This window comes from Phaseolus vulgaris, chromosome 8, assembly GCF_000499845.2.
Source record: "Phaseolus vulgaris cultivar G19833 chromosome 8, P. vulgaris v2.0, whole genome shotgun sequence".
Taxonomy (NCBI): Eukaryota; Viridiplantae; Streptophyta; class Magnoliopsida; order Fabales; family Fabaceae; genus Phaseolus; species Phaseolus vulgaris.
In genome coordinates, this window is record NC_023752.2 from 20067749 (window position 1) to 20080231 (window position 12483).

Here is a 12483-nt window from a genome sequence, read left to right on the forward strand (position 1 = left end):
TTCAAAGGAAAAAGACTTTGTGTTCCCCAAGGCTCCATAAGACAATCTCTTGTTAGAGAGGCTCATGAGGGTGGGCTTATGGGACATTTTGGGGTAGCTAAGACCTTAGAAACATTGCATAAACATTTCTTTTGGCCTCACATGCGCAAATCCGTACATACCTTCTGTGATAGATGTATAGCATGTAGGAAGGCTAAATCTAAGGTCCAACCCCATGGATTATATACCCCTCTTCCTATCCCTACAATGCCTTGGGTGGATATTTCTATGGATTTTATCTTAGGACTACCCAAGACATCGAAGGGTAAGGATTCCATCTTTGTGGTAGTGGATCGTTTTTCTAAAATGGCTCATTTTATTCCATGCCACAAAGTGGATGATGCATGCCATATTGCAAATCTCTTCTTCAAGGAAGTTGTTCGTTTGCATGGACTTCCTAGAAGTATAGTATCCGATAGGGATTCTAAGTTCTTAAGTCACTTTTGGAGGACCTTATGGGGGAAACTTGGCACAAAACTTCTGTTTTCTACTACTTGCCACCCCCAAACTGATGGTCAAACCGAAGTGGTTAATAGAACTTTGGGTCAATTATTGAGATGCTTTATTTCCGGGAATCCAAGGGCTTGGGAAGATTTACTACCTCATGTTGAATTTTCTTATAATAGGGTAGTAAATTCCACCACTAACCATTCTCCTTTTGAGGTTGTTTATGGGTTTAATCCCCTCACACCTCTAGATCTTCTTCCCATTCCTGTACTTGATGAGGTTCTATGCAAAGACGGTTTTGAAAAGGCTTCTTTTATTAAAGATTTGCATAACCGCATCAAGTTACAAATTGAGAAGAAAGTTGGTAAGTATGCTGACACTGCCAACCAAAGGAGAAAGGCATTAATCTTTGAGCCCGGTGATTGGGTTTGGCTTCACTTAAGAAAGGATAGATTTCCTTCTCTAAGGAAGTCCAAACTTATGCCTCGTGGTGATGGCCCTTTCCAAGTTATCAAGAGGATTAATGATAATGCCTATGAGTTAGATATGCCCTCTACTTATCTTGGTAGTAATTCTTTCAATATTACTGATCTCACTCCTTTTGCTGCAGGTTTCCCAAATTCGTGGACGAATTCTCTCCAACCCGGGGAGTATGATGGAAACCAAGTAGAGGATGCTTAAGCCCATGAAGCCCAAGCCCAACAAGGGGCCCAAGTCCAACAAGGGGTCCAAGCCCAATAAGGGGTCCAAGACCAAAGAATTACTAGGAGCATGGCAAGAGCTTTGGGACAAGAGTATAATAAGATGGCTCTTCTTATTTCTTTTATAGAATATGGGTGCGGATGTAATAAATAGGTGTAAGTAGTAAGGGAGGTTAGGGGGGAGTGTAGATAGGAGTTAGGAGGTGACAAACTAGGAAGGAAAGTCACACTTCCTTCATGGTGTAGTTGGCGTCGAAATTCCATCAGCATTTGTGTTTCATTTAGCTTGCATTTTCAGCACATCTTAGGCTATAAATAAGGTGCTTGTCTTTGTATTTTTCAGATTGGAATTTTATAGTAGAGAGACTATACTCAAATTTGGAGAGAAATTGTGAGTCTTGAGTCTTCTTCTTCCTTTGCCTTATCTTGTGAGCTATGGTGAGCTTCAAGTGGCGGCACTCCATCACTTATCTTGGAACGAGGAACCAAGTGGCGTGAATGGCTTCTCCAATTCTCAAAGTCCAGCAAGCTTCTTCTATAAGTGTTCTTCTTCCTTTTTCTTCAATTTTCATTCGATAGTTTTTAGTTTCCTAGTCTTTCCTTTCATTTGCACCGTTTAAAAGTTGTATTTCAAGCTTTGTTTCTTTTATTCTATTCGGTTCAGTAGCTTAGCATTTCAATTTTGTCCATCTTTCAATTCTTGTTCTTCATTCCTTGTTGTTTGATTCCATTTGACAATATATGGACTTCCATATGAGCTTTGGTTTGGTGCAAAGTCTTGGTGAGTTCTTGAATTAAAACATTGATCCAATTCTAAGTAAAGTGCCATTTCATGAACAACTCAAGTTGCTCCTAAGAATGTCAAAGAATCATGTATTCTTGTTATTGCATTCACATCAGAAGGTGAACGCTGCAAAATGAGTCAAACACAATCGCTTCCCCTGGTTCGGCAAGTGAGTCAAACACAACGAAGAAGGCCTGCAAGAAAGATGGGCAGGAGTATTGTCGTAAACAACTTGAAGGATGTGAAATCTTATCAGAAGAAGGGCCCCTTGCACAGGTTTTGGCATTCCACTCTACTCAGAAGACGAAGGAACAACCGGGGAAAGCGTACCCAACCCCCACCCCCCCCCCCACGTCGCTGTAAAACCAAAGGTCTAGCGGAGCTGGGAGTATCCAATTCACTACCGAGGAGATCAGCAAGATTAAGTTCACGACTGTCACAGGCTGGAAATACCTCTCCCTGTAAACAAGGTACGACGTCAGTCTCAATATCAGATGGGGATATTGCTAATTGTAATGTGCGGTGGAGGGATTCTGAAATGCTAGTGGAACCGTATAAGCTATGGGAGGTCAGTAGACAAGCAGGGATTACATGCTGTGGGGATGAGCAGAAGGTAGTCAAAAATATATATGTTTGGAAGAGAGAGACTTAGAGATAATGAAGAGTGCTGAGGAGGGTAAAAAGGATGGTCTCTTATGATAATTGTCAATCTAAACATAAGAGGCTTGGGGGGAGGAACCAAAGCTAGGTACTTGAGGCATATAATAGGGCGTGAGGAAGCATAATTTGTTTGTCTACAAGAAACGAAAACAATTGAGCTTTCGGATGCTAGATGCTACTCCCTTTAAGGGGATAACAAAGTTGGTTGGATTCATAATAAAGCTGATAATGGGAGTGGTAGTCTCTTGTCTTTGTGGCATACAGAATCCTTTAGCTACGAAAGACAAATGATGGGAAAAGGCTTTATTGTTATCTTTGGACAGCACCTAAAAACTTCATCTAGGTGTGTTGTGGCCAATGTCTACTCTTCATGCTCTTTGAGTGGTAAGAAGACTTTGTGGGAGGATCTCTCCAATGTCAAATGAGCCTCTCAAGATCTAGAATGGTGTTTGTGTGGTGATTTTAATGCTGTAAGAAGCAGAAGTGAAAGGAAAGGGGTCAAGGAAAGAGGTGTGAAAGTAAGCGAGTTGAATGGCTTCAATTCTTTCATTGAATCTAACCTGTTGATAGAGTTACCTATTGTAGGAAAGAATTTTACGTGGTTCAAACACGATGGCTCGACAAAGGGTAGAATTGATATAGTGTTTGTCTCTGAAGACTGGCTATAATTATGGCCTATGAGTAAACAGTATGTTTTAAGGAGGGAAGTGTCAGACCATTGTGCGCTTGTGGTAAAGTCGATGGAGAAGGACTGGGGTCCCAAACCCTTCAGAACCATTGATGCTTGGTACTTGGAAAGGGGCTTTAACAGGATGGTAAAGGATAAATGGCAGTCCTACTCAGTCCATGGGAACGAGTTAATAAAGCTGAAAGAAAAGTTGAAACTTCTTAAGTTTGATCTCAAATCATGGAATAAGGAAGTGTTTGGTAACCGTGATATTGCCAAGAGGAAGATTTTGCAGGAAATAGAGGCTCTTGACTGCATAGATTGTGAAGGGGGCTTAGTGGAATCTAAGAGGTGGAAAATGATGGAGCTGGCAAGTCGTCTAAAGGAGAATGATATCAAACTTGAGTCCCTTATCTGTCAAAAGGCTAGAGCAAACTGGTTCAAGTTTGGGGACTCGGCACTAGGTTCTTTCGCTCATATGTGAAGTGGAGAAGAATCAGGAACAGAGTGAAGGGTGTTCGAGTGGGGGACCAATGGTGTGAGGAACCAAGTACAGTGCGACTAGACGCGAAGAACTTGTTCGATGCTAGATTTAAAGCAACGAAGGATCTAGGGGTAAGATTGGATTGAGTTGAGTTTAAGTCTATTAAGATGTCTGATAATGAAAGCCTTCTAATTGTTTTCTCCGAGAAAGATATTAGGGATGTTGTGTGGCAATGTGAAGGTTCAAAGAGCCCAGGGCCAGATGGGTTCAACTTCAACTTTCTTAAGCAAAGTTGGGAGATTATAAAAGACGATATTGTGGCAGCGCTTTCATTCTTCCATGAGTCTGGGAGTCTCCCAAAGGGTTGTAATGCGTCCTTCATAGCTCTTGTTCCAAAGGTTAGGGACCCTATAAAGCTTGAGCAGTATTGACCCATACAAAATCATTTCGAAGGTGTTGGCAGGTAGATTGAAGAAGGTGTTCCCTCTGTTATTGACGAAAGCCAATCAACTTTCTTAAAGGGTAGAAGGATTCTTGACAATGTGCTTATGGCTAATGAAGTGATAAAGGACCTTAAGAGGAAGGGGAGAAGTGGGTTATGTCTAAAGCTAGACTTTAAGAAAGCTTATGACTCGGTAAGGTGGGACTTTCTATATGACACACTCCTTAGGATGGGTTTTAACAACAAGTGGATATCTTGGATCTGAGGATGCTTGGAATCCACCTCAGTGTCTATGCTAGTCAATGGGTGTCCGACGGAGGAATTTAAGCCTTCAAGGGGGTAGAGACAAGGTGACCCCATAACACCATTCCTTTTCCTCGTGGTTGCAGAAAGCATGTCTGGGTTAGTAAGACAAGCCTTGAAGAACAACCTCTTGTCAGGCCTCAAGATAGGCAAGAATGAGTTAGAGGTGTGCATCCTTCAGTTCGCAAATGATACTTTTTTTTTGTGTGAGAACACCTTTAGTAATGTGGTAACCCTGAAGGCTATCTTGAGGGGTTTTGAGTTAGCATCAAGTCAGAAAATAAACTTCCACAAGTCAAAACTAGCAGGCGTTAATGTGCCAAGTAATGCAGTGGTATGCTACTCTAAGACTTTGAATTGTACTTAGATGGGGGTACCTTTTAAGTATCTGGGTCTTGAAGTTGGAGGAAACCCAAGGAAGAAACACTTTTGGGAGCCTGTCTTAAACAAGTTAAAAGCAAGACTCAGTGTGTTGAAAGGGAGATTCTTATCCATGGCGGGGAGAATATGTCTAACTAATTCTGTCATATCTGCCATTCCCTTGTACTATCTATCCCTCTTCAGAGTGCCAGAATCGGTTTGTAATAGCATCATTAGTATTCAACGGAGATTCTTATGGGAATGGGGGAAAGTGAACAAGCCAATCGCCTGGGTAAGATGGAAGGACGTATGCAGACCTAGAGAGGAGGGAGGTTTGGGAATTAGAGACATACGTATGTTCAACCATGCCCTCCTAGCTAAATGGAGATGGATGTGTTTATCACAAGAGAGTGGTAGGTGGAAGGAACTTTTGGGTTCAAAATATGGATTAGAGTTTGAAAGCCCCCAAACACCTGTCAGGCTTCAGTCTTGGTGGTGGAGAGACCTCTCAAAGGTGTGTGGGGAGGGAGGAGGAAAATCATGGTTCCAAGAAGAAATAAGTTGGGAATTAGGATGTGGAGATAAAGCAAAATTCTAGGAACATGTCTAGGTACGAAATTTTGACCTAAAATCATTGTTTCCTAGATTGTACTCTTTGTCTTTAAAAGGAAGTGTCCGCCATTGTCTGATTGCCGGAATCTCTCTTTGTTAAACAGATCTTGGTTTGATGAAGTTTTCTCGTCGGTTACTCCTTGGGATGGTTCTTTTGTACTGAAAGAATGTTGTGCATGGTTACGCTGCAGAGGAATTCCGATACAACTATGGTGCAATCAGAGCTTTTCCAAAGTAGGGGTCGTGGTGGGGGAGGTGGTGGAGATTGATGAAGCAATTGAGAAGAGAGAAAAACCGGAGTTTGCTCGTTTTAGGGTTAAAACAATGGTAAGCACCACTATCAATATGGAGAAGGATTTTTGTATCAATGGCTGCCTGTGTAAGGTGATCTTCGAAGAAGAGATGAGTTTCCCGAAGATGTGTATTGGCAAATGGGATGGCGGTGGCTCAGAGGTAGACACTGAAGAAAGCTCCGACGAAGGAAGCTTATAGGCTAGCTTATGTGATTCAGTGGGGTCGGAGTTTGGTGCGGCCGGAGAAGGTGGCGTGGGCGCCGTCGGAAGGGGAAGAATAGGGAATGAAGAGACAGTCCAGAGCAAGTTGGATCCAGATTTCCTTGGTAAGGAGCGCCAGCTGCACGAGGGAGGTGCTCAAGAACAATTAAGAGGGTCATTGAATGTGCACGACCCTCTTAGTTCTTCTAAGAAAGAGAAAGTGGAATCATTGATTGGGCACGGATCTTTTAACTCTTCTAAGAAAGAGAAAGTGGAATCAACGTTCAATGTTGTAGTGACTATTTCCAATGAGTCCAAGTCAGCAGATGAAAAGGTAGGGAAAGTTTACGGTGAGGCATGATTAAGTGCAGTAAGAATCATCCAATAGGGAGTGTCTCCGAAATGGTAGAAGCGTCGTTTTATGTAGAAGATGCGCAAGGAGAGTTGCATGCTGACCGTGGGCCCTCTTCTCGTTTAAAGGAATGCTCCCCTTTTAATGGATGCTTGGAAAGAGGAGCAATGAGTGGGAAAGAAGAGGTTTGGGCATTTAATGTCCAAACTGCACTTCCGAAATCCTTGAGAACTAGAAGGGATTTAAAGAGTATGTGCTTCCAAGATGGTGGTTACGAGGACGTTGTAGTTGGGCTCGATTCGGAACAGACGGGTTTTGTGAGCAGGGTTAAAGATTCTTTAGGGACAAGACCATTACTGGACGAATCGGAACAGTCTGGGACTACGGTGGTGGGAGAAGGAGTCGATGGCTGTTCGAGAACACCTTTAAAAGATCACTCAAAGACTTCAGTTATCCACGGATTGATTGGTAACGTATCTGCAGATTTTGATAAGTTAGATGATGAGGAGGAAGCGAGGAGGTCCGAGGTCCAAACTTCGAAGGAGTGTGGGAGAACATTTCCTCCGGGAGGGTTGTCAGCAGGGTTGGGGGCGGGTGTGGAAGGTGGTGTGGAAAGCGGGGGCAATAGTGTTTCTTCGAAGGGCAGGTCGTCAGGTTTGGTTGGAGAAGTCGAAGGAAAACATCCCATAGTGGACCAAGTTTTTTTGGTTCACCAAACAGGCAGTTCGTCGAATTCTTTATTCACTTCTGACAGTGCAATTGAGAACTGTAACACGATTTTCTGGGTGAAGACTGATAAGAACGTGGCTGCAAGCGTCTGGGGAGTAGGGAACGAAGCAGGGTTTTCGTTCCCTGGTCGAGAAGATGTAGTTTTAAATGGTATTTATTCGTTATCTAATCAAGGTGGAGTGACTACGAGAAAGATGTGGAAAGAAAGGAGTAAGTTTGTCAATGAAGATTCTTAGTCTGAATATCAGAGGGGTAGGCGGGGCAGTAAAAAGGAATTATCTCAGGGATCTGATTAGCAGGGAGCAGGTGGACATGGTGTGTTTACAAGAGACGAAGTGTTCAGATTTTAGTAGGGAAAAGGTGTGTCTTCTTTGGGGAACCGACGAAGTGGAATGGGTGGAAAACAAAGTTGTTAACAGCGCAGGCGGAGTGATTACGATGTGGAGCAACAAGGCATTTCAGTTGTTCAGTTTTGAAAATGGTAGGAACTTTTCTGTGTTAGAAGGGGTTTGGAAGAGGGGCATTGGAACCCACGTAACTATTGTGAATATCTATTGTTCAGGTTCTCTACGGGAAAAGAAAGAGATGTGGAACGAGATTAGTGGTTTCAGACAAGACAAATATCAAAGGCTTGGTGTATCATTGGAGACTTTAACTCTATAAGAAGGCAAGAGGAAAGGAAGAGTGTGGTTGCGTCTTCTGACTACTCTAGAGAAATAAAGGGTTCCAATGATTTCATCGAAAGCTCAAAGTTGGTAGATATTCTGTTGGTCGATAGGAAATTTACTTGGTTCAAGCCCAATGGCTTGGTAAAAAGCAGGATTGACAGGGTGTTGGTCTCTAAGGAGTGGTTGGAGTATTGGCCAAACAACCAACAACTCGTCTTAAATAGATCAATCTCGGATCATTGTGTAGTTATTTTGAAGGAAGTCTAAGTGGATTGGGGTCCGAAGCCTTTTAGATGTCTGAATGTGTGGTTGAAATATAGCAGGTTTAAGGAGTTCGTGAGTTCTAGTTGGTCTTCTTACAAGGTGACAGGAGGGGGAATTTTTGTGTTTAAAGAAAAGTTGAAAAAGCTAAAAGCAGACTTAAAGGTGTGGAACAAGAAAGTCTTCGGAGATGTGAATCAGGCTTGTAAGGAAATCCATAAAAGGTTAGACGAATTAGACACTCGTGATGACGAAGATGGGTTAGTAGAGTCAGAAAGGGATGAAAGAAAGTCTCTCTTTGCTAAACTTACCGAGTCCAAGTCTAAACAAGAAGCGATTTTATTTCAGAAAGCAAGGTAGAGTTGGATAAAGCAAGGGGATCTCAATACAAAGTTCTTTCATTCAGCGGTAAAATGGAGGAGGGCAAGGAATTAGTTGCATGGAGTTTTCAATAATAAAAAATGGTGTGATAACAAGGAGGTAAAGGATAAGGTTTGTAAGTACTTTGAAGAAAGGTTCACCAGGAACGATGTTTGTTAGGTCAGACTGGACAAGGTTAGATTCAATACTATCTCGGAAGCTGACAATGATATGTTAGTCAGTGATTTTTCTGAAGAAGAGGTTAGAGCAACGATCTGGGGGTGTGATAGTTCAAAAAGTCCAGGCCCCGACGGGTTTAACTTTGGTTTTATAAAATCTTGTTGGGACATTTTGAAGAAGGATGTGATGTCGACAGTAAAAGATTTTGCTGGTTTTGGATGTTGGCCAAGAGGATCAAATGCGTTGTTTCTCCGTTTGATACCAAAAGTTGAAAATCCTCAACAGCTGGGGGAGTTTAGACCTATTTCTTTAGTAGGTTGCTTGTACAATATCATCTCTAAGGCGCTTTCCTTGCATTTGAAAAAGGTGATTGGAAAAATTATTGATATAAGACAGTCGGCTTTTATTGAAGGAAGAGGTTTATTGGATAGTGTGCTCATTACAAATGAGGTTCTAGAGGATTACAAGAGAAAGAGAAAGCGATGTATCTTTTTTAAAGTCGACTATGAGAAGGCTTATGATTCGGTGAAATGGGACTTTATATATTACATGCTAAGGAGGTTGGGTTTCTACGACCGTTGGATTCAGTGGATAAAGGGATGCTTGGAGTCAGCTTCAGTGTCTGTCCTGGTTAACAGGAGTCCAACTAGGGAGTTCTTTCCTAGAAAGGGTCTTCGTCAGGGCGACCCGCTTGCTCCTTTTCTCTTTCTCATTGTGGTGGAAGGGTTAGCTGGGGTGACAAGGGTGGCAAAAGAAAAGAAGTTGATTGACAGTTTGGAGGTTGGAAAGGATAAAGTAAAGGTTAATATGTTACAATATGCGGACGACACCTTGTTCTTCTGTGAAGCAAATACCAAGAGTGTATTAAATATCAAGGCGATTCTGCAGTGTTTCGAGCTCTCTTCTGGGTTAAGGGTTAATTTTGCGAAGAGTAGGATCGGCGGGACGGGGATGGACCAGGTCACACTTCAGCATTTCGCAGCGATTCTTAACTGCGATACGATGGTATCTCCTTTCATTTACTTGGGTATGCCAGTTGGAGGGAGTCATAAGCACGGTGCTTTTTGGAACGGGGTGATCGAGAAAGTGCAGGCTAGATTAAGCAGGTGGAAGGGAAGAAGTTTGTTGATGGCTGGGAGGATTTGTCTAATAAGGTCTGTACCTCTCTTCTATTCCGTTATTCTTTATGTCGTTATTCAAATTGCCTTCTGGGGTGGCAGGGAAGTTGGTCAAGTTACAAAGGGATTTTCTCTGGGGATGGGGTGCAGACGGAAGGAAGATTGCTTGGGCTTCCTGGAACTTGGCTTGTAAGCCTCGTGATTTCAGGGGGATAGGAATCATAGATTCAAAGTTGTTCAACTTGGCTTTGCTGGGGAAGTGGATTTGGAGGTTGGGTTCGGTTGAGGTCGGTCTTTGGAAGGAAGTTCTATTTTCTAAGTACGGTCGGTGGAGATCTCTGGGAGAGGAGGGTAAAGATAGGTGTTGCTCTCTTTGGTGGAAAGATTTGAAGGAAGTTTGGTCTTTGGGGGGTTGGGGGAGAAGTTTCGAAGACAGTTTTGAGTGGAAAGTAGGTGATGGGAAGAATATTTATTTCTGGAAGTATAGTTGGTTGAAGGGTGAGGCGTTGAAAAATGTATATCCAAGACTGTTCTCTATTAGCTCTAACAAAGACGCAAAACTGTTGGAGTTCGGGTCTTGGTCTAATGGAAGATGGGTTTGGCAACTAGCTTGGAGAAGGTCTTTCTTCGAATGGGAGAATTCGATGGCAGATCAATTGAGTCAGCTTCTGCTTGGGGCTGGGGTTGTCCCAGGAGAGGTTGATAAATGGATTTGGAAGGGTGGGGGTCTCCAATCTTTTACAGTTAGTTCTGCTTACAACCTTGTCAGGAAGGATAATGAGGCGGATTCTTCACCGATTTTTAGTAAGTTATGGAGGTGCAAGACAGTTCCTTCTGCAGTGCTTATGGCTTGGAGGGTGTTGGAAAATAAGCTTGCAACTAGGGTAAATCTTAGTAGAAGAGGGGTGCAGTTAGAAAGCTTGAGGTGCGTATTGTGCGGGAAGGAGGAAGAGTCTTGTAGCCATTTGTTCTTCGTATGTAGTTTCGCGTGGCGAGTTTGGTGTTTATGCTACAGATGGCTAGGGGTTCTGTTTACATCTCACATTGAGCTGAGGTTTAACTTCCATCAATTTAGGTTGAATCTACCTTCTGAGACGGGTCTTATTGTTTGGAACACAATCTGGGTAGGGGTGGTTAGTGAAATTTGGAGTCACAGGAATCGTATAATTTTCAAAAGAGGAGTGGCTGATGCGTCTGAAGTCTTTGCGTGTGTACAAGTAAAGGTTTGGTCCTGGGTCTCTACAAATTCCCGGTTAGTTTCATTCTCCTTTTCAGATTGGTGTTTGGAACCAATGGAGTGTATGAGGTTAGTTTCCTGAAGTTTTTTTCTAGGTTAAGTAAGGACAAGGTGTTGTTTTGTTTGTTTTGGTGGTAGGTAGTTGGAATTGGTGGCGTGTAATATGTATAAGGATTGAACCACCCCTGAAGTGGTTCTAATTTATTTATTTATTATTGCCAATAAATAAAAAATCAGTTTAAATCCAGAGTTGTAACCGTAAAGGTTAAGGTGCGGGGGTAAGAAAGTGGTTATTCTGAAGGGATAGGCATTAGGTTCAACGCTGTTTTGGTTCTGAATGCAACTGGAACTAGATTCTGGAATAAAGTGCTGGTTTAGAAAGTTGGCAAACTGGTTTTTAAGGAGTGGAATAGGAGCCTTGGGCTGGAGTGCTGGAGTTAGCTGCTTTTGGAAATGGAGTACTATAATCTGAAGGCATAAGGATTGCTAGGATTTTGAAGGATGTTTATGATGCTGTTTTATACATTAAGCCATCTAGTTCTTTCTGTTTTCTTCCCCTAGGCACTGTCAACAAGATGGTTTGCTGTTGCTGCCAGTTATGAGTGGGTTTCAAACCTTTTCTGGTGCACCGGATGCAGAGCAGATTTGTAGCGGTCTGCTAGCCTTTAAACCGAGCCTGGTTGGTGTTGTGAAGCCAAAGCTGGGCTGGGAAAGAGTTCTGGATGATGCCTCCAAAGCGAGCTACTCTCCAAGGTCAACTCATGCTGCTATGAAGGTATCCTGAGTGGAATCTGCTGAACGAGGATTGGAAAGGCTATTCTAGGTGCTACCAGAGCTAGGAAGGTATCATGGCATCTTAGATAATGAGGTGGCCTACGTGTAAAGTTTCCAATTTATGAACACACCATAATGATGTGGAAGCAGGAAGCAAATTTTGCTTGGGTATAATAGCTGCTGGTCTTCTGGAGGACCTGGGTGCCCTTCGAGGGTGCAGGTGCAGTCATGAAGTTGTTTGTGGTTCCTAAAGTTGTTTGGCTTAATCCATAGCTTTTTGTTGTAGGTTTGGCGTCTCTCTGCAGTAAAATAGAGTTGTAATGTTTTTGGGAGTTTTAGGATAGCTTTGTTCCAAAACTATATTTTGAGTTTGTATACGAGTTAGGATAGCCTGAAATATTTTTTAATTTATATTAATTTTTTTTTGATAAAAAAAAAAAGAAATTGGATAGTGCGCCTTCTACTTTTATATTGTATAGATTATATTGAATACGTTGACTATTTTGTTTTTATTTTTGGAAGCTTTTGTTAGTTTGTTACTTGTAAAAAAATGGAGTTAATAAAACCATAAAATTAACTACTGATTTTTATGAAGTTTCAAACTTTAGAACGTACAACACCACGTGGCAGTCGTAAGGTATTTTTTATGATTAAATTAGTTCACAAATATTTTAACAAAAAGACATGAATAAAAAATGACTATATAATGTTAAAGAAATTTGATAGCAATTTTTCAAATAAATTATATTCCTTTTTTTTTAAATGACTGTAATATATGTAGTTAAACACAAGAAATTGCTATCTTACTCGG

General features: G+C 42.0%; 2 protein-coding genes across 2 annotated transcripts; both read left to right on the plus strand.

Annotated features, from left to right (window-relative positions):
• Positions 1-2176: 2176 nt before the first annotated feature.
• On the plus strand, positions 2177-3782 carry LOC137824723 (uncharacterized). Its single transcript, XM_068630394.1, has 2 exons — positions 2177-2584; positions 3321-3782. The coding sequence occupies exons 1-2, from the start codon at positions 2177-2179 to the stop codon at positions 3780-3782; spliced, it is 870 nt and encodes a 289-aa protein (XP_068486495.1).
• A 4812-nt stretch (positions 3783-8594) lies between these two features.
• Positions 8595-11682, plus strand: LOC137824724 (uncharacterized). The gene is made up of 4 exons (XM_068630395.1): positions 8595-9663; positions 9764-10586; positions 10737-10967; positions 11460-11682. The coding sequence occupies exons 1-4, from the start codon at positions 8595-8597 to the stop codon at positions 11680-11682; spliced, it is 2346 nt and encodes a 781-aa protein (XP_068486496.1).
• Positions 11683-12483: the final 801 nt, after the last annotated feature.

Bases quoted from the DNA above. Each gene is read 5' to 3' on its own strand.
- LOC137824723 (XM_068630394.1), top strand. From the start codon at position 2,177: ATGGGCAGGAGTATTGTCGTAAACAACTTGAAGGATGTGAAATCTTAT. The intron at 2,585-3,320 runs GTAGTCAAAAAT...ATGAGTAAACAG, and splicing joins GCTGTGGGGATGAGCAGAAG to TATGTTTTAAGGAGGGAAGT.
- LOC137824724 (XM_068630395.1), top strand. From the start codon at position 8,595: ATGTTAGTCAGTGATTTTTCTGAAGAAGAGGTTAGAGCAACGATCTGG. The intron at 10,587-10,736 runs GTGCGTATTGTG...CCATCAATTTAG, and splicing joins GTGCAGTTAGAAAGCTTGAG to GTTGAATCTACCTTCTGAGA. The intron at 10,968-11,459 runs GTTAGTTTCCTG...TTCTTCCCCTAG, and splicing joins GAACCAATGGAGTGTATGAG to GCACTGTCAACAAGATGGTT.